Source organism: Pholis gunnellus, assembly GCF_910591455.1.
Source record: "Pholis gunnellus genome assembly, chromosome: 1".
Classification (NCBI taxonomy): domain Eukaryota; kingdom Metazoa; phylum Chordata; class Actinopteri; order Perciformes; family Pholidae; genus Pholis; species Pholis gunnellus.
The window spans coordinates 27,969,902-27,991,033 of record NC_136528.1 but is presented as its reverse complement, the minus strand read 5'-3'; the positions used below and the strand labels follow the sequence as shown (position 1 = coordinate 27,991,033).

At 44.4% G+C, this 21,132-nt stretch overlaps 1 protein-coding gene across 2 annotated transcripts; it reads left to right on the top strand.

Annotated features, from left to right (window-relative positions):
- The first annotated feature begins 806 nt into the window (after positions 1–806).
- eprs1 (glutamyl-prolyl-tRNA synthetase 1) lies at positions 807–20,904 on the top strand. Of its 2 annotated transcripts, XM_079164530.1 has the most exons (35): positions 807–944; positions 2,860–2,944; positions 3,079–3,178; positions 3,266–3,422; positions 3,553–3,689; positions 4,001–4,095; positions 4,195–4,321; positions 4,430–4,622; positions 4,748–4,919; positions 5,109–5,342; positions 5,560–5,644; positions 5,938–5,997; positions 9,049–9,159; positions 9,486–9,622; positions 9,708–9,915; positions 10,016–10,128; positions 10,229–10,346; positions 10,796–10,993; positions 11,078–11,245; positions 11,555–11,800; positions 12,803–13,105; positions 13,256–13,486; positions 13,570–13,841; positions 16,289–16,340; positions 16,454–16,663; positions 16,823–16,895; positions 17,045–17,124; positions 17,266–17,367; positions 17,566–17,721; positions 17,965–18,162; positions 18,302–18,475; positions 18,637–18,797; positions 19,252–19,330; positions 19,429–19,493; positions 19,836–20,904. In XM_079164530.1, the coding sequence occupies exons 1-35, from the start codon at positions 902–904 to the stop codon at positions 19,984–19,986; spliced, it is 5,094 nt and encodes a 1,697-aa protein (XP_079020656.1). In that variant the 5' UTR covers positions 807–901; the 3' UTR covers positions 19,987–20,904. The 2 variants fall into 2 exon arrangements, with proteins under 2 accessions (XP_079020656.1, XP_079020657.1); XM_079164531.1 differs by lacking the exon at positions 11,555–11,800.
- Positions 20,905–21,132: the final 228 nt, after the last annotated feature.

Genomic DNA, 21,132 nt, shown 5'->3' with positions numbered 1-21,132 from the left:
ATACATGTATTTTGTTACATTTTCTGGCACCAGTATTTTGTATTTTGTTGTAATACATTTATTTGGGGGTATTTTGTATTTTGTATCAAAATACATTTTTGATGTATTTTTGCCCATCTCTGTATTACACACATATAAATCAGTCGGTTTGTTCAACATTTAGTCGTTGATTATTTCTGTTGTTTTTGTAAATGTATTAATCACTTTAGTTTAATGTTTATTTAGTTAGTTAGTCAGTTATTTCCGTAAATTACATTGTGACTCAGATTAACTGGCCCACTCCTTGGTGAGTGAGGACCACCAGCCACCTGTCTAAACAAACAGTTTGTATGGAGATTGGCACACACAAAAAAAGCATTCTAATGTATTCTAACTTGTTGTGTAACAAATGCTGTTTTCGAAAATGTGAGGATGTGTTGCTTTTCCTTTTTAATGAGTTTAATAATTTTCATTTATTCTGAATCATTTGGAATCGTAGACTATGTTGTGAAGGTGTCACTTTGGGCTCTGAGAACTTGTGATGGCATTTCTCACTGTTTTAAGAATTTTTACAAGCCAAACAAAACAACTGACTAATGGGGAAATAATCAGCAGATTGATCCATAATGAAAATAATCAGAGAGAGAGAGGCCTCTGTTAGAGGCCTGTAATGAGGGAATATGCAGAGCACAACTCCTCCTTTTTCCAGTTTCGTGCTTGTATTTTGTTTCTGTCTGTTCATACTCCTGAACAGTCGGTGGCAGTATTGCACCAATGAGTTGTTGGTTAGCAGTCATAATATCAAAATCGGTGTTAGCCCTCGGTCTCTGTTTCACATTGTGCTGCTACCGCTGTGGTGCTTGCTTGGTGTGCTGTTCGGTTTCTTAAACAGTGAACCTTTGTGGAAGGAGGATTTCACAGTATGGCGTTAAACCTCACCATCAACACAAGCAATCCGCCTCTAGGTGAGTTGCAGCGTGCGACCCCTAAATAAGTACTTCTTCAATGAGTCTCGTGCGTGCACTTACTGACAGTTGGCTAGCTAGCTGTTAGCTAGCACTCCTACGTGTCACCCTATCAAATGAGACAAATTCTATTTTAAAACTATCTCCTAATGTTTATCTGCGTATCATAACAATATCAATACATGTGTACAAGAAAATTAAAGATACCGGATCAGTCATTACGATTTGGTTAAGACGGAAGACATGAAGACGACTGTACAATTTAAAAGACAATATTAAAAGTTTCTTGTTTGTAATTGTGCCAATTTTTTTTAATAACAACGAGCCGAATGTTTGCAACTCGAGAATGGACCACGAAGCAGCCATGTTGTTTATAATAAGTAACGCCTGTAACGTGGATTATAGGCCTGACGTTTTATGAATTAAAATTAGTATGTCTGTATGTCCATATAAGTTCAAACGGTGCGTGTATGACGTTAGCTAACCAGCTAGCGTTAGCTCATGAGAGAAGGCAGCACCGGCTCTGTAAAGCTAACGTTAGCCAAGTTGACGTCGTGGCACTCGGCACCACAACATGTGGACAGGTCATTGTAATGAGCTACATTACCATTTACACTTCCACTTTTCAGCTTCGCCGTGGGATGCCTATGAAAAAAACGTCTTTATGAACTCGGAAATAACACATGCACAAATGGTACACACACATTGTGTATCAGTTGGCACAGTGTCCGTAGCTAACGCAGGTTAGCCCAGCTGGGTGGGTTTGGGTTAGACGTTTATACAGTTACATGTTGCTAAAATGCATCAATAACATGACGTATTTCACCAGTATGTGATTGTTCCATGTGTTCAACAAAGCTTTCCACTGGTTAGTGTGTCAATGCTTGTGACAGCTGCTAAACAGCGCCATGTGCGTTTCCAGTTAAAACAGCAGGCTGATGCAAGCATATTGAAACGTTGGCTGTGGGATGGGGAGTGCATCATTTTTGCATAATAGCTGATTGCTATTTCATTTGCTTTGCACCAGCACTCCTGGGATGTGTAATGCTGGGCAATCGTTGGTCAGTGGTTGAGGTGGTGCCCACAAAACTCAGTTTTCCTCTTTAAAGGTGAACCTAAAAAGTAAAACCATCTCTGCAGCTCTTCCACCAGACATGTATGGTAGACTGTTAAGATGTACTGTAAGGGTTAGGGTGAGACAAAGACAAAGGAATGCTGAGAGCATAGAGCGGCTGTGGCTCAGCAGGTAGAGCGGGTCCACGACTCCTCCAGGCCATAGTGATTAAATATTAAACGTGTGAATGAGCACCTTGTATGGCAGCCTCCGCTATCAGTGTATGAATTGGGTAAATGTTGGCATGTAGTGTAAAGTGCTTTAAATGGTCAGAAGGTGATATATAAATGCAAGTATACATGCATGCTAAACTACATAATTAGTCTATTTTGTATTCAAATGTTTATTTTTTTTCTCTAACCTGTTAAAATGTTCAGGGTTACCTCACTTTTTTTTTCTTATCTCAGAGAATTGTCAATGTATCTTCCGAGGATCTTACGGTTGAGCTTCGAGCTGATGTGCCATACTACGTATATGCATTGATCTCAAGTCCATGGCATCACAAGGGTTGTTATGCGAAGCCGCTTGAGTACTGACACGTTATAAAACCACTGCATAAGGCAGGCAGTACCTCTACAAAGATGGAAACATCTAACACAGTAACGTGAAACACCGGAGTGAGCATGCTTGAGAACCGGTTGAACAGGACCAGTTCAACCGGTTCTCAAACCAAAAATATATGTGAAGATTGACTTAACTGCTCTAGATTCTCGAAACAAAGTTGAGTTGAGGCTGTTCAGCCATGTTTACACAGACTCACGGCAATCTCTTCACCCTGGATTTTCTCCTCTGTCCTTTCAGGAGCGCTGCTGACAGCAGAGCACGTGAAGGGCAGTGTGCAGGTGTCCGTGGAGGAAGGCAAAGACACCCAGCTTCACGTCTCAGAGTAGGTGACATCATTGTTTCGTCAAATTGCTCGATGAGCTCCAACGGCGTGCTGTAGAAAAAGTTGTGCAATTTTGGGGTTTTTATTATTATTTGTCATTTATTTCTACTCCGTGCGCCCTTCACCTCCCTCAGTGCGATCCAGTTCAATGATGCCAACTCTATCAGTCGGTACTTGGCCCGGGTGGCTCCAGCTCTTGGCCTCTACGGAGCCAACATGATGGAGCAGACTGAGGTGTGTGTTCGTGCATGTGAAGTGATGTTCTGTTCTGTTCGGTGATCTTTTCCCCACTCATTTGAGATGCTGTCTGGTTACCTGCAGGTCGACCACTGGTTGGAGTTCAGTGCTCGGTGTCTGTGTGGTCAGACTGCTTTGAGCGAAGCACTGGGTGGATTGGATAAGGCCCTTTCCCTGCGGACCTTCCTGGTTGGACACACCCTCACCCTGGCTGACCTGTCCATCTGGGCTGCTCTCAAAGGTCAGTAGTACCGTACAGGATGTACCAGTTTGGATCTTTGCCACGTTTTCTGTCTGTCTTTTTTAATGTGGACTTTGTCTAGCTTAAACGGGGAAATGGAGCACTACAGGTTGTGGTTGCTTATCTGCAGGTCATGGGGAATGGCCGAGCCAGGGCAAGTCCTTCACCCACGTCAACCGCTGGTTCTCTTTCCTGAGCTCGCAGGTTCCCTTCACTGCTGTGGGAAACAAGTATGCCAGTAAGAAAGCTCCATCAAGCAAATCCAACGTAAGTGTTATTTCAGTCATTGTTAAGCGATTTGTGATTCAATGTTCAGCCAACTGGGGCTGATCTGGAGTGTTTGTGCTCACTGTACTGGAGAAAAAACTAATTTATAGTGTCTTTGTGTGAATATCTTTGTTAACTAAACAACACAAGCTCTCATCTATGTATTCATCATTTCTATGTTGTAAAACACATTTCTCAATCCTCACAGATTCTTTGGTTTTGTTATTACGTTTGTGATCAGTTAACTCAAACCGAGTCTTCCTTTGACCTCAGTGGAACTCACTTTGACTGTTTGTCTCCCTGATTGACAGTCGGATGAGAAGAAGCAAGATCTTGGCAAGTTTGTGGATTTGCCCGGAGCTGAGATGGGCAAGGTGGTGGTTCGCTTCCCTCCTGAGGCCAGCGGGTATGTTTTGATCTGGAGTTTCGGAGAGGTTCATATTACACATGGTCGTTTAGTACCTTTCTTAAGGGAGACCAATTTTCAATTTCTCTCTGTGGTCAGATACCTGCACATCGGTCATGCCAAGGCTGCTCTGCTCAACCAGCACTACCAGATCACATTCAAAGGCAAGCTCATCATGCGCTTCGACGACACCAACCCCGAGAAGGAAAAGGAGGACTTTGAGAAGGTAAGACGTGAATTAGTTATTTCCATACCACCTGTAAGGAAATGGTACTGTCACCTGCCACAAATGTGTTTTGTGTTCTTATTTCTACTTGTCTTTATTGCTTCTCAGGTGATCCTGGAAGATGTCGCCATGCTCCAGATCCATCCGGACCAGTTCACCTACACCAGCGACCATTTTACCACCATAATGGGATTTGCGGAACAGATCCTGGCTGAGGGCAAAGCCTACATCGACAACACGCCTCCCGAGCAGATGAAGCTGGAGAGGGAGCAGCGCACCGAGTCCAAATGCAGAAATAACAGTACGCTCGGGGGGGAAACACACCACGTTTACCAGTCACAGTGAAGGTTGACGCTACAGTGCGAATTTCTGAACTCCCTGAAGCTACAACTTCTCTTTTTTTTCCTCTCTCTCTCTCCTGTGTAGCGGTGGAGCAGAACATGAAGATGTGGTCGGAGATGAAAGCTGGGACAAAGAGCGGTCAGACCTGCTGCATGAGGGCCAAGATCGACATGAACTCCAACAACGGCTGCTTGAGAGACCCCACCCTCTACCGCTGCAAGAACACTCCCCACCCTCGCACCGGAAACACCTTCAAGTACTTGACTTAAATAATTCCTGGGAGGGGCAAACTACGTTATTAGCCCTATTAATTTTAAATATAAAAACAAAACGATTTGCACTTAAACATCTGGAGTATTTACCTCACATATTGGACATATTGAAATACCCGACAAGTATTCATTGTTCAAACCCCCCCCCCCCCCCCCCCCCTCATTTTTTCCAGCGTCTACCCAACATATGACTTTGCCTGTCCCATCGTGGACAGTTTGGAGGATGTGACCCATGCCCTCAGGACCACTGAGTACCACGATCGTGACGAGCAGTTCTACTGGATAATCGACGCACTGCGCCTCAGGAAGCCCCACATCTGGGAGTACGCCCGACTCAACCTCAACAACACGGTGCTGTCCAAGAGGAAGCTCACCTGGTTTGTCGAACAGGGATACGTCGATGGATGGTAGGTCTAGTTTAATTTATCTGTTGACCGATGCTTAGTCGTGTGTCTATCCGGAATGTTTAAGGCGTCTATTTCTTCTGTTCCCTCTTGGTGGCCTTTTCACAACCTCCTCTACCACTCCCTGTCCCCCAATGCCCCCTTTATTCCTCCCTTCTTCTCTTTACCCTTACTCTATCCCCATGTTTTTTTTTATTTATCTTCTCATCTCGTCCTCCAGGGATGACCCTCGCTTCCCCACTGTCAGAGGAGTCCTGAGGAGAGGAATGACCGTTGAGGGTCTGAAACAGTTCATAGCAGCCCAGGTACATCTGTCATAGTTGGAGACGGGCAGCGCAAAAGCCCGGATACATGAAAAATACATTTCATTTTCACATGGGCTTTGATGGTTAAGCATACTTTTAAACATGGCGTACATGATTCCATATTCTACACAATTACAATTTTTTGTTTCCTCTTTTAAGTGTCAAAATCAAGGACTTGAGAGAGTTTGCAAATATGGCAAATCTAATTATTTATAGCTTCACTATTCCATGGTGTGCAAAAGGCTTTTGCGTCAGTTTAAAAAGGTGTTTTTCTTTTATCCGCCTCCTTCTAGGGTGGATCTCGGTCAGTGGTGAACATGGAGTGGGACAAGATCTGGGCCTTCAATAAGAAGGTACATTTTTCTCCTTTGTCATCTCACATCTAGTCCTGTTAGAGTGAACCTAGCTCTGATGATCACAATGATCACAATTAAGGGTCCTTCTGTAGGCCATCGTTGAGCTGTATCTCGTAAGATACAACTGCAGACATTTTTCAATCAATGACATTTGTGTAATGGGCTAGTTTTGAAGATTAAGGGCTAATTTTACGTTTGTTAGACCTGACTCGTATGTTAGAGAATATTAGTAGTGAATCTGATGCTGTAATTGGCAGAGGTTCAGAGAACGGGCCGTGGGTTCGCTGATGGCATGGCTTCTTTCTGCTTCGCCGTTCTCATTATGTTGAACGCTTTCATTTGCTACCTGCTTTCCCGCCTCATTACCTCACCTTCCATATCGCCCCCTAATAACACCCAAAAACTTCAAAAAACCAAACCAGTCGCCTCATTTCATGTCCCACATTTGATTGCAGTCATGTTTTGTTGTCCCCATCTCCATCTGTCCGGACACCAGTGTTGCTTCCTCTGTGTGGTTTTCCTTGCTGGCAGTCGCTGCTTCATCCCAGAGTCAAGTAAAAGGTGTGAAGCTTATAGTTTAAAAATGCACATAAACAGAGATGTTCTTCTGAATGGTGGAGTTGAAAACAGAATCTAAGGATTCATCAGGGACCAAGAAGAGCTACCAAAGTAGTGATGACAGTTGGCTTCAGGATTTAGGAACAAGCTTTGGCTTCATATGCATGTTCCACTAACCCACTCCTCCTTGCCCTCTTCAGACAGTTTCAGGACCCCAACATTTCTTTACGTGAACTGGCCAATATTTAAATATTTAATTTCTGAAGGAAACACAGTTTTTGGCAGCGGAAGCATGCCTGTTTCCGTTTGTAGTTCGAGTGGTATCGACCTATCACGTGTGAGCGGAAATGCAATCCCGGAACCCATCGGCAATCACCTGACCATGATTTAGCGTTTTATAAGCGTTTTGATTTCATTCATCTGCATTCATTTGCAGATATGTTTTTAGAGATTAGCCGTCAACTCTTAACTCAAACTCCATTCTCTCGTCTCAAGTTGCTAATCAGGCTGTAAAGAACGACGGAAGAGCAAGTCTTGGCTGTTGGCTACACTGCAACCCCAGAAATATTTGCGGTTGTCCCAAGAGGTTAAATCGTCATCAGACCGATAGCCGATGGGTTCCCGAGATAGATGCATAAGAGACTAGCGTCATAGATGGAGGTTAGCATGATGTTCCCTCGGGACAGGAGTCATAGGTGGCTGGAGGTGGAAACACTAACAACAAATGAAAACAGGAAGGTGTAATGGTTGTAGTGAAGGGAAATAATGTAAACGTTCCATTCTGTGTAAATGTGTCTCTACCTCTCTCCTCTCTCTCTCTCTTCCTCCCTCCCTGTATCTGACATTAAATAGCATCTCACTCTTCTGTTTCCAAGCTGCCAATTAGCTGTCTGAAGGTACTCCTCCCGCTCCACCTCCTCCCGCTCATTTTCACCCACTCCCTCCCCGCTTTCATCATGGGCTGGTTTATCTGAAAATCCACCAACAGCCTTCACTGTTTTACCAACCGATCAGATGTATGGTGTAAATCCTAATAGTGACTGGTTACCTGTCAAAGAACAAACGGTGTTGGAAAGCGAAGGACAGCGGAGTTGTGCGGTAGGAAGTCAGAGAGACGTGTGATAGACACCGGCAGTCTCCACCAGCTCCCAGCTGCTGTTTAAAAGCTGAACTCTGACCTCATTCTGGAGGATGCATTTGTTGCATTCATCTAGGTCTGGGCGATATGGCTGACATTTTCTTTCCCCGTATTGCTCATATCATATAGATAATGATATATATATATGTTTTCTGGTAGTTCAATGAATAGCCTGTATGAAGTAACCACATGGTAAACACTCTTTTTGTAAACAGAATTACTTATTTATATGCACACATTTTCTCCTTTTTAATTAGGACCTTTAGTGGAAAATTAACGTGGCAATTTCAAGTGAAATTATGGATATAAATGCAATATATTTTCGTCCGCAGCCCTTGTGTGATCTAGAATGATTTAAAACTGAGTGAGATGGAGGGATTTTCAAAATGCAGGTTTGAATCTGTACAAAACAGACTGCTTACATAAACTTCTAAATATATTTGAAAAGTCTGACAGTCCTTCACCAGAGATAGTATCACGTCCTCCTCCTTTAATGTGTTCCTCTCCATCTATTCCCTTCCCTTCATCCTTTAATCCATTGCAGCTTTTTGAGCGAGCACCTAAGACGTTTCCTCTTCATTTATTTAGAATATCCACTTCATTTAACGTGATCATTCCTTTAGGTGAGCTTTGAAAAGTGCCTCACACTTTTATTTCCTAAGTCACCATAAATATGTTTTTAAAAAAATTACGATTATTTTGAATGAGCACGCAAATGTATAATTAATAGTTTGAAGAGTGTCTGGTTCTATTCTGAGTAAACCGAGCTTATCATCTGGTTCCATTCCATCATTGTTAAAGCAAAAGACTGTTATTTTTTGTGAATGTCTACTTCTATTGTACTTGTACTGTGAAGTAGTTTCCATTGGAAGTATTCGACGCTTCTCTCTGTGATCGCCTGGTGAAATATATAGTTTGTAGATGGCGTTGGTCTGTTTCTGCTTGGATAGTCTATTCGTCAAATCATTCCTAAACACTCGAGCTGGCTGGTAAAATAGCGAAAGGGGACTGAAGAAGCAGCTGGAGAAAAGGCTTGTTTCCCTCGACTCGCTGATTCGCTCATGAAATCCGCTTTTCTTTCTCCACTCGTCTTTCTTCTTGTGCGTCAAAAAAATTAAGACCAGCTCAGAAACTGACAAACAGAGAAACTCTGTTTGTCAGTTTCTGAGCTGGTCTTAATTTTTTTTATCCATTTTTGATTTGTTTTTTAAAGAAAACCGTTTATGAATGAAGTTGCATCCTTCTCTGCTTTATCCTTTCATGACTCAGCATTTTGTATGTAGAGATTGTTACAAAGCACCGGTCTGCTGCTGCTTTTACTGACCTGTGTGTGTTTGCATGTCTTGTTTTAGGTTATTGACCCGGTAGCTCCCAGGTACACGGCTCTGTCCAGCTCCTACGTGGTTCCTGTCTCCATCTCAGAGGCTACAGAGGAGATGACGGAGGTGGCCAAACACCCTAAGGTTAGAGCAACACTGTTATCAGCAGACCTCCAACTTGTGCTGTTTGTTTGTGCCTGGAGAAATTCTGATGTAGGAGATACAAAAAAAAGAGAGAAATTGTTGACTTTTTGCCCTATCATCGGCAGTTTAGTAGAAGTGAAAAGCAACAGGAGGCGGCTGTGCTGCATGTTCACACCCTATGAAGAAGCTCCGTCACCTGTTGGTGTCTACACATGATTTGAATAGTGATTCAGTTCTGTGATTCTGTTACAAACAACGCTGTACTGTAGTGTTGGACACATGGAGCTTTTAGAGGTCACTGTAATCTCATTTCTGTGTCCATCCAGAACGCAGAGGTGGGAATGAAGAAGGTTTGGTACGGACCTCGAGTTCTGGTTGAAGGGGCCGATGCTGAGACCTTCTCAGAGGGAGAGATGGTCACCTTCATCAACTGGGGCAACCTCATCATCACCAAGATCAACAAGTATGTGGGATCATTGCTCAGCTCATCTGGATTGTTGTAGAGATTTGCGTGAAAGTAACGAAATGCACCCTTTCTCCCTGCTCAGAGGGGCCGACGCTAAGGTCGTGTCCATGGAGGCTCGCCTGGCCCTGGAGAACAAGGACTTCAAGAAGACGACAAAGATCACGTGGCTGGCCGACACAAACAGTGCCCCCCTGCTGCCCACCATCTGCATAAACTACCTGCCACTCATCTCCAAGGCCGTCATCACCAAAGACGACGACTTCAAGGAGTACATCAATAAAAACAGCAAGGTCTGCTCTGCGACACGTGTTCTCAATCTCACGGCGTGCATTGCATTTCTCATTTTCAAATGTTTCGCTTTGGTTGATCGTCTCGTTGTCGCTTTCTCAGCTGGAGGAGAAGATGCTCGGCGATCCGTGTCTGCAGAGCCTGAAGAAAGGTGACATCATCCAGCTCCAGAGGCGGGGCTTCTACATCTGTGACCAGCCGTATGAGCCCGTCAGGTGAGGGGGAGGACCCAATTTCATGGAGATCAACAAATACTTGGATCTCACTATGTCGGTTGTGGTTCTGTCTGTGTCTAACTGGGGTTAACATCTTCAGTCCCAACAGCTGTAAGGAGAGTCCCTGTGTGCTGCTCTACATTCCTGATGGACACACCAAGGAGATGCCGACCGCTGGATCCAAGGACAAGAGCAAGAGCCAGGCCTCCAGCAAAGCAGTGAGTGCTCTTGAGGAAAACCCCACTCCAAATGTTTCCGTATGCATTATGCCCAATTATATCTGTGAATCAGACTTGTAATCAATGTATAAGACCTCTTAAATGAATACTATAACAGCAGAGAGCTGCACTCTGGTCCTCACCTCAAGTCAGCTTGTTGAATATTTAGACCCAAGTGCACTCTGATCGCTTGTTTCTTAGCTTTCGCTAATTGTGGATGTAAAATGACAGAGGGAGACCACTGTATAGTCTTAAGAAGGGAAAAGGGGTGTTCAACCCTGGGCTGGCTACAGACAGAAGTTCTAAGAGGAGTTAGCCGTTTTGGGACATCAACAGCAGTAGAAGCAGGAACCTGTGCGTAGTGATTGCTAACTGATCCAAACAGTAATGCAACCAATCAGGTTCTTGCGCCTCTTGTGTTTTTGAATCTGCCTTTCCTCTCGTCTCAGCCTGCCTCCACCCCAGCCAAAGCTGCCTCCACCCCAGCCAAAGCTGCCTCACCCCCTGCCCCAGCGCCTGCCGCAACCTCAGCCAGTGACTTGTTCTCGAGCATCGTAGCACAAGGTGAAGCTGTCCGTCAACTAAAGGTTGCCAAGGCTCCTAAAGACGAAGTGGACAAGGCAGTTCAGCAGCTGCTCTCCCTAAAGGTACGGCAGCTGTGATGAAAAGCAATAAAAACACCGTATTTATTCAAATGTTTGCTATGTCATTTTTACTTTCTCTCTCTGCAGGCACAGTTTAAGCAGCAGACCGGTATGGACTACAAGCCGGGCATGGCCCCTCCCACCTCTGCTCCAGCCCCGCCCACCACATCAACAGACTCCGCCTCTTGTCCGTTCACCCAAGTTACCCAGCAGGGCGAGCTGGTCAGGAAACTGAAGGCAGAGAAGGCACCCAAGGTATCTAGATATTTGTTCAATAACTGAACGTGTCCACATCTGCATGTCCACTCACTCTTCATGTCCACATCCTTCTGTCAGTCGTCTGTCCGTCCATTAATATTGTGCTGAGCGATTCGTCCAGTCATCCCTCGTGTCCTCATTTTTTGTCCTGTGAATACTCACGTCCAAAGTCGTTTGTCTAGTCGCTCGCTGCTCGTGTCCCAAATTATTTGTCCAGTCATTGCGCATGTCCCCACGTCGTTTGCATGCCAGTCAATTTCATCCATAACTACCTGCAACAATAAGCTGGTTTGTTGGTGGCACCAGGACCAGGTTGACGTAGCAGTGAAGCAGCTCCTCGCTCTCAAGGCGGAGTTTAAAAAGCTGACTGGTCAGGATTACAAGCCTGGGATGGCCCCTTCTGCTCCTGCCTCCTCCTCTGCTCCATCTCCTGCGGCCTCCTCCTCTTCTTCCTCCTCTTCCTCCTCTTCCTGCTCTTCTTCGGGCCTGTATGAGCGTGTTTCACAAAAGGGGGAGAATGTGAGGAAACTGAAGTCTGAAAAAGCCCCCAAGGTATTCTGATGCAGACAGTAGAGAATGACGAAGTGACAGAAAATACTTTAAAAATAAAAACCAGTGCTTGTTAAAGCCCAAAGCATGATTTTTGTAAATCGGTGTGCTGCGAGTAGCTACCTATTGTCCCTAATGAAGAATACCTCATTACTGATACAAACACCATTTAAAAAAATGAACAAATCAACTTCACATGACCAAGACGCCATTAATGCCAGTCAATATAACTTTTGAGAGGTAGAAATCATTTCAGGCTCACTAGCTAGTGGCTGATCCAAAATAGTCATTTCAAGGCATGGAGAAGTTCTGCAAATACGATTAAACTCGGAAAGTTTAGAAAAAGTCATGGAAATCTGCTTCACAGATCCCTGTATAATAGAGTATTTGTAGTTCGAGGGCTGTTTCTGGTCTTATTTGACATGCTTAATTCAATGATGTTCAAACAGGATTATGCAAAAGACAAGTCTTAGTAGAACATATGAGAAAGGGACTCCGAATGGTTACAGCGAAAGCCACATAACCGCTAAGTCCCCGTTTCGATTCCAACCTTGGAACCTTTGCTGCATGGCATACTCCTCTCTCTTTCCAATCTGCCTCTACATTTTCCTCTGTCCAAGAAACGGAGAAACAAACCGCTGTTCTTAGCTACCAACTGGGATACGGTGGGAAACGTCTTATTGCTGTTTGTCCTATATGCTAAAACACAGCTTACGTTGGGCTGTCAGTGAAGTTTACTAAACATCCAACCATAGCCGAAGACAAACAAGCAATTTTGCACTTGAAAGACGTCTAATATCAGTCTATACGTAGACGTGACATCGACGCCAAAACAAAGCTACATCTGACCTGGCCGGTGATTTTTTTTTATCATCATCACAATACCAATATTTTTACCCAGTTCTTTTGCTAATTATGCTCATGTGTTGATACAACAGTGTTTACCCATTGCAGGGTAATAGAAATATGAAGTGAGTCACAGTATCCTTGTCCGTGTGTCCCCAGGACCAGGTTGACGCAGCAGTGAAACAGCTGCTTGCCCTGAAGGCCGAATACAAACAGGTCACAGGTCAGGACTACAAGCCTGGAGCGGCCCCAGTCCAGAAAGCCCAGGCCCCAGTCCAGAAAGCCCAGGCCCCAGTCCAGAAAGCCCAGGCCCCAGTCCAGAAAGCCCAGGCCCCAGTCCAGAAAGCCCCTGCCCCAGTCCAGAACAGCCCTAGCTCTGCCCCTGCAGCCACCAGCCTGTATGAGAAGGTCTCTGAGCAGGGTGAAGTGGTCCGGAAACTGAAGGTTGAAAAGGCGTCCAAGGTGAGAGTATAACTGCAGCATCACAACCACTACATATCCATCTGGTACTAGTGTTTGCCCTGCTTTCAGAGTCTTTATATTGTCGGATAGTCCTGCAACTGTCACTGCTGCTAGACCTAAATGGTTCTCTCCGTGCTGGCTGTTCATCAGGATCATGTAGACGCTGCAGTGAAGCAGCTGTTGGCCCTGAAGGCAGAGTATAAACAGCAGACCGGACAGGATTACAAGCCTGGATTGCAAGCCCCAGGTAGCCAGGCCCAGACCCAGTCCAGCGCTTCCTCGACCAAGTCAGGCTCTCCCGCGCAGGGCGAGGAACTCTTCTCCCAGGTGACCCAACAGGGAGAGCTAGTGAGAAAGTTGAAATCCGAGAAGGCCCCCAAGGTAAGGAGCAAGTCGCGGAATGGTGTTAAATACACAGCTAGTACTGGAAAAGAAAAGAACCACAACTCTTGTTTCCATTTCAGGACAAGGTGGATGAAGCCGTGAAGACTCTCCTGGACCTGAAGAGCCAGTACAAGACGCTTACTGGACAGGACTACAAACCAGTGGCTGCTGCTGGAGCCACTGGAGGAGAGGACAAAAACCGCAAGGAGAGGGAGAACAAGTCTGAGAAACAGGGAGGAGGAGCACCAGGAGGAGGGAAGAAGGGTAAAGGAGACAAAGCCAACCAGGGCAAGGAGGCTTCAGGAGGAGCAGGAGGCTCAGGAGAGGGTCAAGGACCTAAGAAACAAACACGGTGAGAGACTGGAAACGGATATAGAAGAAGAGGGGTTATGATGATAAACTAGCTCTTTCCTCCTCTGGCAGTAGTGTGAACTGTTACCAGCCGGCACAATGTTCCGTATAAAATGAGCTCTATAATGGCGAGTTGTATCTTATTTCAGATCAAATCCTAAAACGTATTACAATCAATACTGTGAACGTCATGATAAGGATACTTAGTCGGGCTGAACGATTCAAATAAATGACATCTTAATTTGTTTTTGACTGTGATCATTTCTACATCATTCTCATTTTCATAGTATCTGAAAATGATTGTGCAAAGTTTCTATTCTAAAGTGTGGAGAATAGGCCAGAACTACTCTGCAGTACGGCAATATTTAACTTAAAATGGTATTTTCACACATTTCTCCTTTTACAAATACTGCGCCTCCTACGATTTTATAATTGCAGTGGTTCATGTTGCGAAGTTGACGACAATCAGTTGTGTAGCTTTAACACTGAGGAACAAAATGTTATTGTACTTTTTTGCATCTGAAGTCAACTTTTCTATTTCAAGCCCTCTTGCAGCCTCTCTCTCTCTCTCTGTAAGTGCAGATTTAACCTCCCACAGGATTTTCAGTCATCCCACATGCGCAGCAAGGCTCTGCAGACTGAAGAAAGGTGTATGGATTTACAGGCGGTTAGATGAACTTGTGTATGGCGAGATTATACGGCAGTTACAGTTGGTTGTTCTGAAAATGAATTGGCTAAAATTGACAGCTCAGTGGAGTCATAAATGCAGAGCCAATAAAAAGTTCTGAACTGTCTTTTCTGTTTTGGACACAATATAGATTGTTGAATGAGATGCTTCACTAGCGAGATGCATTTGTTTCGTACGGAGGTGTTGAATTGTTTCCACAAAACGGTGAACATTCAGCGAATGGTTTCATTTAAACCGTACGATGCCGTGAGTTGTATGTTTTTAGTCTTTAAACAAATACTGGAGCGGTGACAGAGGCACATGCTTGGATTTTTTACCTGGACACTGAAGATGGATGCTACAGTTGCTTAACAACTGAAGAGGTTTTGTTTTTTTTGTATTCAAGATTTGGTGAGTTTTTAAATGGTTGGTGTGTTTTCCCTCTGCTTGATCAGTGCTCGTAGTCTGCTGTAAGCCTCATGGATGAAATGTGATCGCTCTTTGATACACTGCACTACTAATATATATATTTAAACATCTATATCCTGCATGGTTTTCTATCCAGAGTAACAACAGAACACACCAGCACTCTTAAACCCCGAAGACCTTCTGAAGTTGATACGGTTTTGATCTAAGATGCAAAAGTATGAAAAACTTCTGTTCCTCAGATAAAGACCTTTAATCATGATCACACTATCGCCCCAATAGTTGAGATGAAGATGTTGCCTATATGGTGCAGCTCCATCTCCGTGTTGAACGTTAGCAGGTGGAAGCCGGTTTGCTGGCTTCATTGCTACTGATGTGAGCTTTGAGTTGCATGGTTGTCAGTGCTGGGAATGGCTGTGTGTTTCTGTTAATGCACTAGAGTACTCTTGTACCTGCACTAGGGCTGTATCGAATAGTTCGAAGCTTTGAAGCTTCATTCGTAACGTCCCCCCCCCTCCCCCCATTTTGAATTCTAAATCAACATTTGAATGCTGTGCAGCAGCTTTACTCTTAGTCCACAGTAATAGTATTAGTGTAATACTATTTGTAGAAGTGGATTCCAGTGGTGGCTGCAAAGGATTGTTTCAGACTAACGTGATCGTTGGAAAGTCAAAATGTATTGGAAATAGGTGGGTGGAATCGTTTCCCAAATGCGCAACATGTTTTTATCAAACGAAATATTCCGCCTCACTCCATATTCGTTGGCATTAAGCCTTTAAAAATCTACTGAGGTCAAAAACTGTTTTCTCTCTTGCTTGCCGCACTCAAAGGGTGGCACATCCGTATTAACGGGGCGGTCAAGCAGCAATCTATCAACACCATAAGTTACATTTATACAACTACAATAACACAATCTACTATTTTCCTTTTTTGAGGGGGATGACGATCTAAGCTTCAGTCAAAAAGCTCAGTAGACGTTCTGAATGTAAAAAAGGACGTTCGGTACAGCCCGATCTTGCGCCTCGACTCACTAACCAGGAGGCCTGGCCTGACATATTATAGTTGTGTTCATTACCCATAATGCTCTGCAACTGTGTTTGGGCAGCACTTCATCACCGCTACCTTCAATTTGACAACTAAAAATAACAGTTTGAGTGGAGAATACGCAAATAAACAGACAAAAACTGTCTTCGCTACTTAAAAAGTGTGACTTCTACGAACATAAATAACAAATAAAATGTGTGATTTACAAAATGAAAAACACAGTACACTTTAATATGTGTTGTATTGCAGTGTTTTGGACCTCTTCATTTCAAGGTTGCATCTCACTAACATCGCTGTCTGTCTTTTGGCAGGTTGGGCTTGGAGGCCAAGAAAGAGGAGAACCTGTCTGACTGGTACTCTCAGGTGAGTAATAAAACCTTTTTCTACTTCCAGGAAAAGGTTTTTAAACCACTTTTTAAAATCCCGGTGTCTTTTGGAAATTCCTCTTCAACGTAACGTTGCTCCTCCCCTTCCAGGTCATCACTAAAGCGGAGATGATCGAGTACTACGACGTCAGCGGCTGCTATGTACTGCGGCCCTGGTCCTACTCCATTTGGGAGGCCATCCAAGAGTTCTTCAACCGGGAGATTAAGAAATTGGGCGTAGAAAACTGCTACTTCCCCATGTTCGTCTCGCAGGCTGCCCTGGAGAAGGAAAAAAACCACATAGAAGATTTTGCTCCAGAGGTGAAAGGACCTCCCTTTGGTCAAATAACGTAATGGAGGGGGAAAGCATAACAAATAACAGAAGTGTACTTTACTGAAACAATAAGAAAATGAACAATATAACTGCACAACTTTAATAATCATAAAATATAATCATTTTAATGGTGATGTCTTTGTCAGGTTGCCTGGGTAACCCGGTCAGGAAAGACCGAGCTGGCGGAGCCCATTGCCGTCAGACCCACCAGTGAGACAGGTCTGAACCACAGCTCCTTAGTGGACTCTGACTTTATTCCAAACTTTAGAGTATTTAATCAATGCAGACTTGTGAACTTAATATGTAAATAGCTTTTTTTCTTTATGGTTTTGCTGTTCCATATGAACCTGTGGTTTGTTTTGCTTCAGCCATGTACCCTGCCTACGCTAAATGGGTCCAGTCCCACAGAGACCTGCCAATCAAACTCAACCAGTGGTGTAACGTCGTGGTCAGTATCCTCCCACAGTCACAGTCGCAGCTACTCCGCACCTACCATTTGTACATGTTTACTTCGGAGTTTCAAGCTTGTTAAAGAAAATTGGTACAAAGAAGATTGATGTATTTTTCTCTCCCCCGCTTCTCCCTCCAGAGATGGGAGTTCAAACACCCCCAGCCCTTCCTGAGGACGAGAGAGTTCCTGTGGCAGGAGGGTCATTCAGCCTTTGCCACCAAAGAGGAGGCTGCTGAGGAGGTAAAGGCCCCGGCAACGCTGCCTTACATCTACCGCGATCACGCCTCTGTCCGTTATGTCTGATGAAATACACCACAACTGTTTTTGATATTCAACCTCGCAGTACATTTACAGTCCCAACATTTGTGCTGTTGTTTTAACTATGCTGTATTGTACAAAACTAAGTCTTTGTGTGCTTCACACATTATGTATCTGCAGGTGCTTCAGATCCTGGACCTGTACGCCAGGGTGTACGAGGAGCTGATGGCGATCCCCGTGGTGAAGGGGAGGAAGACGGAGAAGGAGAAGTTTGCCGGAGGAGATTACACCACCACGGTGGAGGCATTCATCTCTGCCAGCGGCCGAGCCATTCAGGTACTGTGGTGTACTGGTTCACTTCATTTGATCCTTTCACACAGAGACCAGCAGAATATTACGTTTAATTCCTTTGATGAGCTGCAGAGAAACAGACAGTGATTCGTGATCATTTTTCTCATCTTTTCGACACTTGATCCTCATGCAGTCGGACAGTGATTGGTTAGAGTTGATGTTGTAGAACAAAGTAGGCCAAAAAGATAAAATCATCTTGCCTTTTTGCATGGCCTTGTGCCTCCTCAGGGTGCTACGTCTCACCACCTCGGTCAGAACTTCGCCAAGATGTTTGACATCATGTTTGAGGATCCGAAGAAGCCGGGCGAGAAACAGCTGGCTTTCCAGAACTCCTGGGGAATCACAACCAGGACCATCGGTGTCCTCACCATGGTCCACGGAGACAACATGGGACTCGTACTGCCACCCAGGGTGGCCTGCCTGCAGGTAGACACACAGAGACATGGAAATACAGCAGGTTAACTGACAAATGTGTCATGACATACCATTTAAGCCCAAGTCTCCTACTTTTTTTAATATCCCTCTCTCATACAGCACTGGGTAAAAGGTCTCTTCTTATTTCCAGGTTGTCGTCATCCCATGTGGGATCACTGCCTCCCTGCCGGAGCAGGAGAAGGAGGCAGTGTTGACCCAGTGCTCTAAGTACATGAACAGGCTGCAGGATGCTGGCGTCAGGGTGAAGACTGACCTCCGAGACAATTACTCCCCAGGATGGAAGTTCAACCACTGGGAACTCAAGGTCACTGGAGTGCTTTATCTAAAGGCAGCAATATGAGACACTGAAAACAAGGAAGATAAAAGTCACCACAGCCAGGATTGTTGTGAAGGCATTGATAGTGACTGTCTGTTTCTCTCTCTCTTTGTTGTTTCTACCTCTGTATGTCTGCGTGTTTCTTCCAGGGAGTTCCTATCCGTCTGGAAGTGGGTCCTAAAGATATGCAGCAGCGTCAGTGCGTCGCAGTGAGGAGAGACTCGGGCGCAAAGGGGACAATTCCAGAGGCCGAGGTGGAGAAGAGGCTGGTCGCCATGTTGGAGGACATCCAGAACAGCCTGTTCAACAAGTAAGATGCAGCATTACATTCTGCTGAAAACTTGACATATTAGCATTCAAGTACAACCGACCACAGAAAGGCATGTTTTGTAGTTATGGAAGAAAAGGCTGCAGTGAAACCTTTCTCGCCTCACTGAAAGGATTTCATGTGATAGAAAAAAGACAAGTGGGCAAAATTTAAAATGATCATGTGTCCCCCAACCAGCTGGGGGCAACATTGTGTCAGAACTGATGTACACAGACTGTGGCGGATCCAGCTGTGAAACGAGAATACACAGCAGAATGAAGAGACGCTTACGTGGTGTTCATGAACAAACAAGAAGACTGATGAAAGTGTGTGTGTGTGTGTGTGTGTGTGTGTGTGTGTGTGTGTGTGTGTGTGTGTGTGTGTGTGTGTGTGTGTGTGTGTGTGTGTGTGTGTGTGTGTGTGTGTGTGTGTGTGTGTGTGTGTGTGTGTTTGTCAGAGCTTCAGACGACCTGAAGAGTAACATGGTGCCCGCAGACACGATGGAGCAGTTCCAGAAAGAGTTGGAACAGGGCAAGGTAAGGAACACAAACCACCACATGCAGCACACAACGTTTTAAATTTTCTGTCTCTCACCCGAGGGAACGGTTGACAATACATCCACCTTGCTTGATAGATTGTCCAGATCCCGTTCTGTGGAGGGATGGAGTGCGAAGATTGGATCAAGAAAACCACTGCCAAGTACGTCCAACATGTCACCGGCCCAAACGATTGAGTTAATGCTTTGTTTAACCAGACAACCAAGTCGCCCACATCATTATCTGTACAGATGATGAGTCCATAAAATATACATATGCAATAAGCACATCCAGGGGGGTAAAAAGTCATTTCCAATGCATGTATTCAAGATTCAGGTTGTTTGTAAAGTAATATATAATTCTTCCCATTCACATCTTTTTTTTATTTTATTTTATTTATACCAAATGTTAAATATTAGTTTCTCCTGCCCATGTTGACCCCATTTAGCTTTGTGTTTGTCTTTTTAATGGTTGAAATTCATTGTTGTGCTTGGTGGTCCTGTAGGGACCAGGACCTGGAGCCTGGAGCTCCTTCCATGGGAGCCAAGAGCCTCTGCATCCCCTTCTCACCCCTGAAGACACTGCAGCCTGGTCAGATGTGCGTCTGCGGCAAGGAGCCTGCCCAGTACTACACCCTGTTCGGACGCAGCTACTGAACACCTGCTCTGCCAGAGCACGGGGGATGAACATCTTAGTCGAAAAGGACTTTCCTACCTTCTCTCATCTATTTCTTTTTGTCTGATCTCTTGCGAGCGTATAGGGTGACAGGTGTACGAGGTGACTGGACTGTGGGATTAGAATGAGAAGATGTTTTGTTTAAACGTATGTTAACCTAGTTATGAATACATCTGGAAGAAAGTGGAGGTGAAAGAAACTGTTTAACTCTTTGATTTCCGTTATGAGAGGAAATGTTTGTGTGGCGCTGCTTCTCTCCCACATGGCTCATTACTTTTTAAAGGTCTTACTAAAAGAACACTAACTGTCCTGCAGTGGTTGGTTTTAGCATCGCAAGTAAAACCAGAAACTAAGGAAATATTACATCTTTACAATCCTTTCAGAATTGATGTTTTTTTATAAGTTCCTACACAAAACTGTCAAAAAAAAGGTTTGATTTCATTTTTGTTAGTAGAAGTTTCTGTCAACAAGTACTGATTCTGTGGGTCTGCACCTTTTTGGAAATCTGGAAAAATTCTCAAAACAAACAAACTTACATTGCCGTCTGGGGAAGAGTACTCGGTGCTTGCCCACAGTCTCATCTCTCTTGCAGCCCAACTGTCTCAGGAACTCAGGCTTGCAGATGTGGTAATATTCTCACAGCTTTATCAGCACTGCCCTCTGTACAACTGGTTACAGTATGCGGCTCAAGCTTAATATTAATTTCTCAGATCCACCTAAAACCAAATGACATGAAGCTGTGAGCATCTGAATGTGGTAAATATTAATGCAGTCACCTGCCGATACTCTCCTGTTAATTAACTCTACAACTTGTCCGTTATAAAATTATTAACATGGAAAACTGCTCTGTGTTGTTTTTGATCCATAATAAAGATTGATGGAGCTGTTAAACCAGGGGATCCCTAGCTGGCTCAGTTGGTCATTCATTATTTGTGTTGCCTGAAGAAAAAGAAATGCAAGTATTACATGTCAAATGAAGAAAAGTAATGTAAACGTGGTAATGGACTGAAATAGTCCTTCAAGCTTCCTTGGTTACGTAACACTGAGCCTTGTCTCTCCAACAGATCACAACTGGCACTTCCTGTCTCCATTTTCAAAATAATATTGTTGGCATGTGTCGAGAGCTT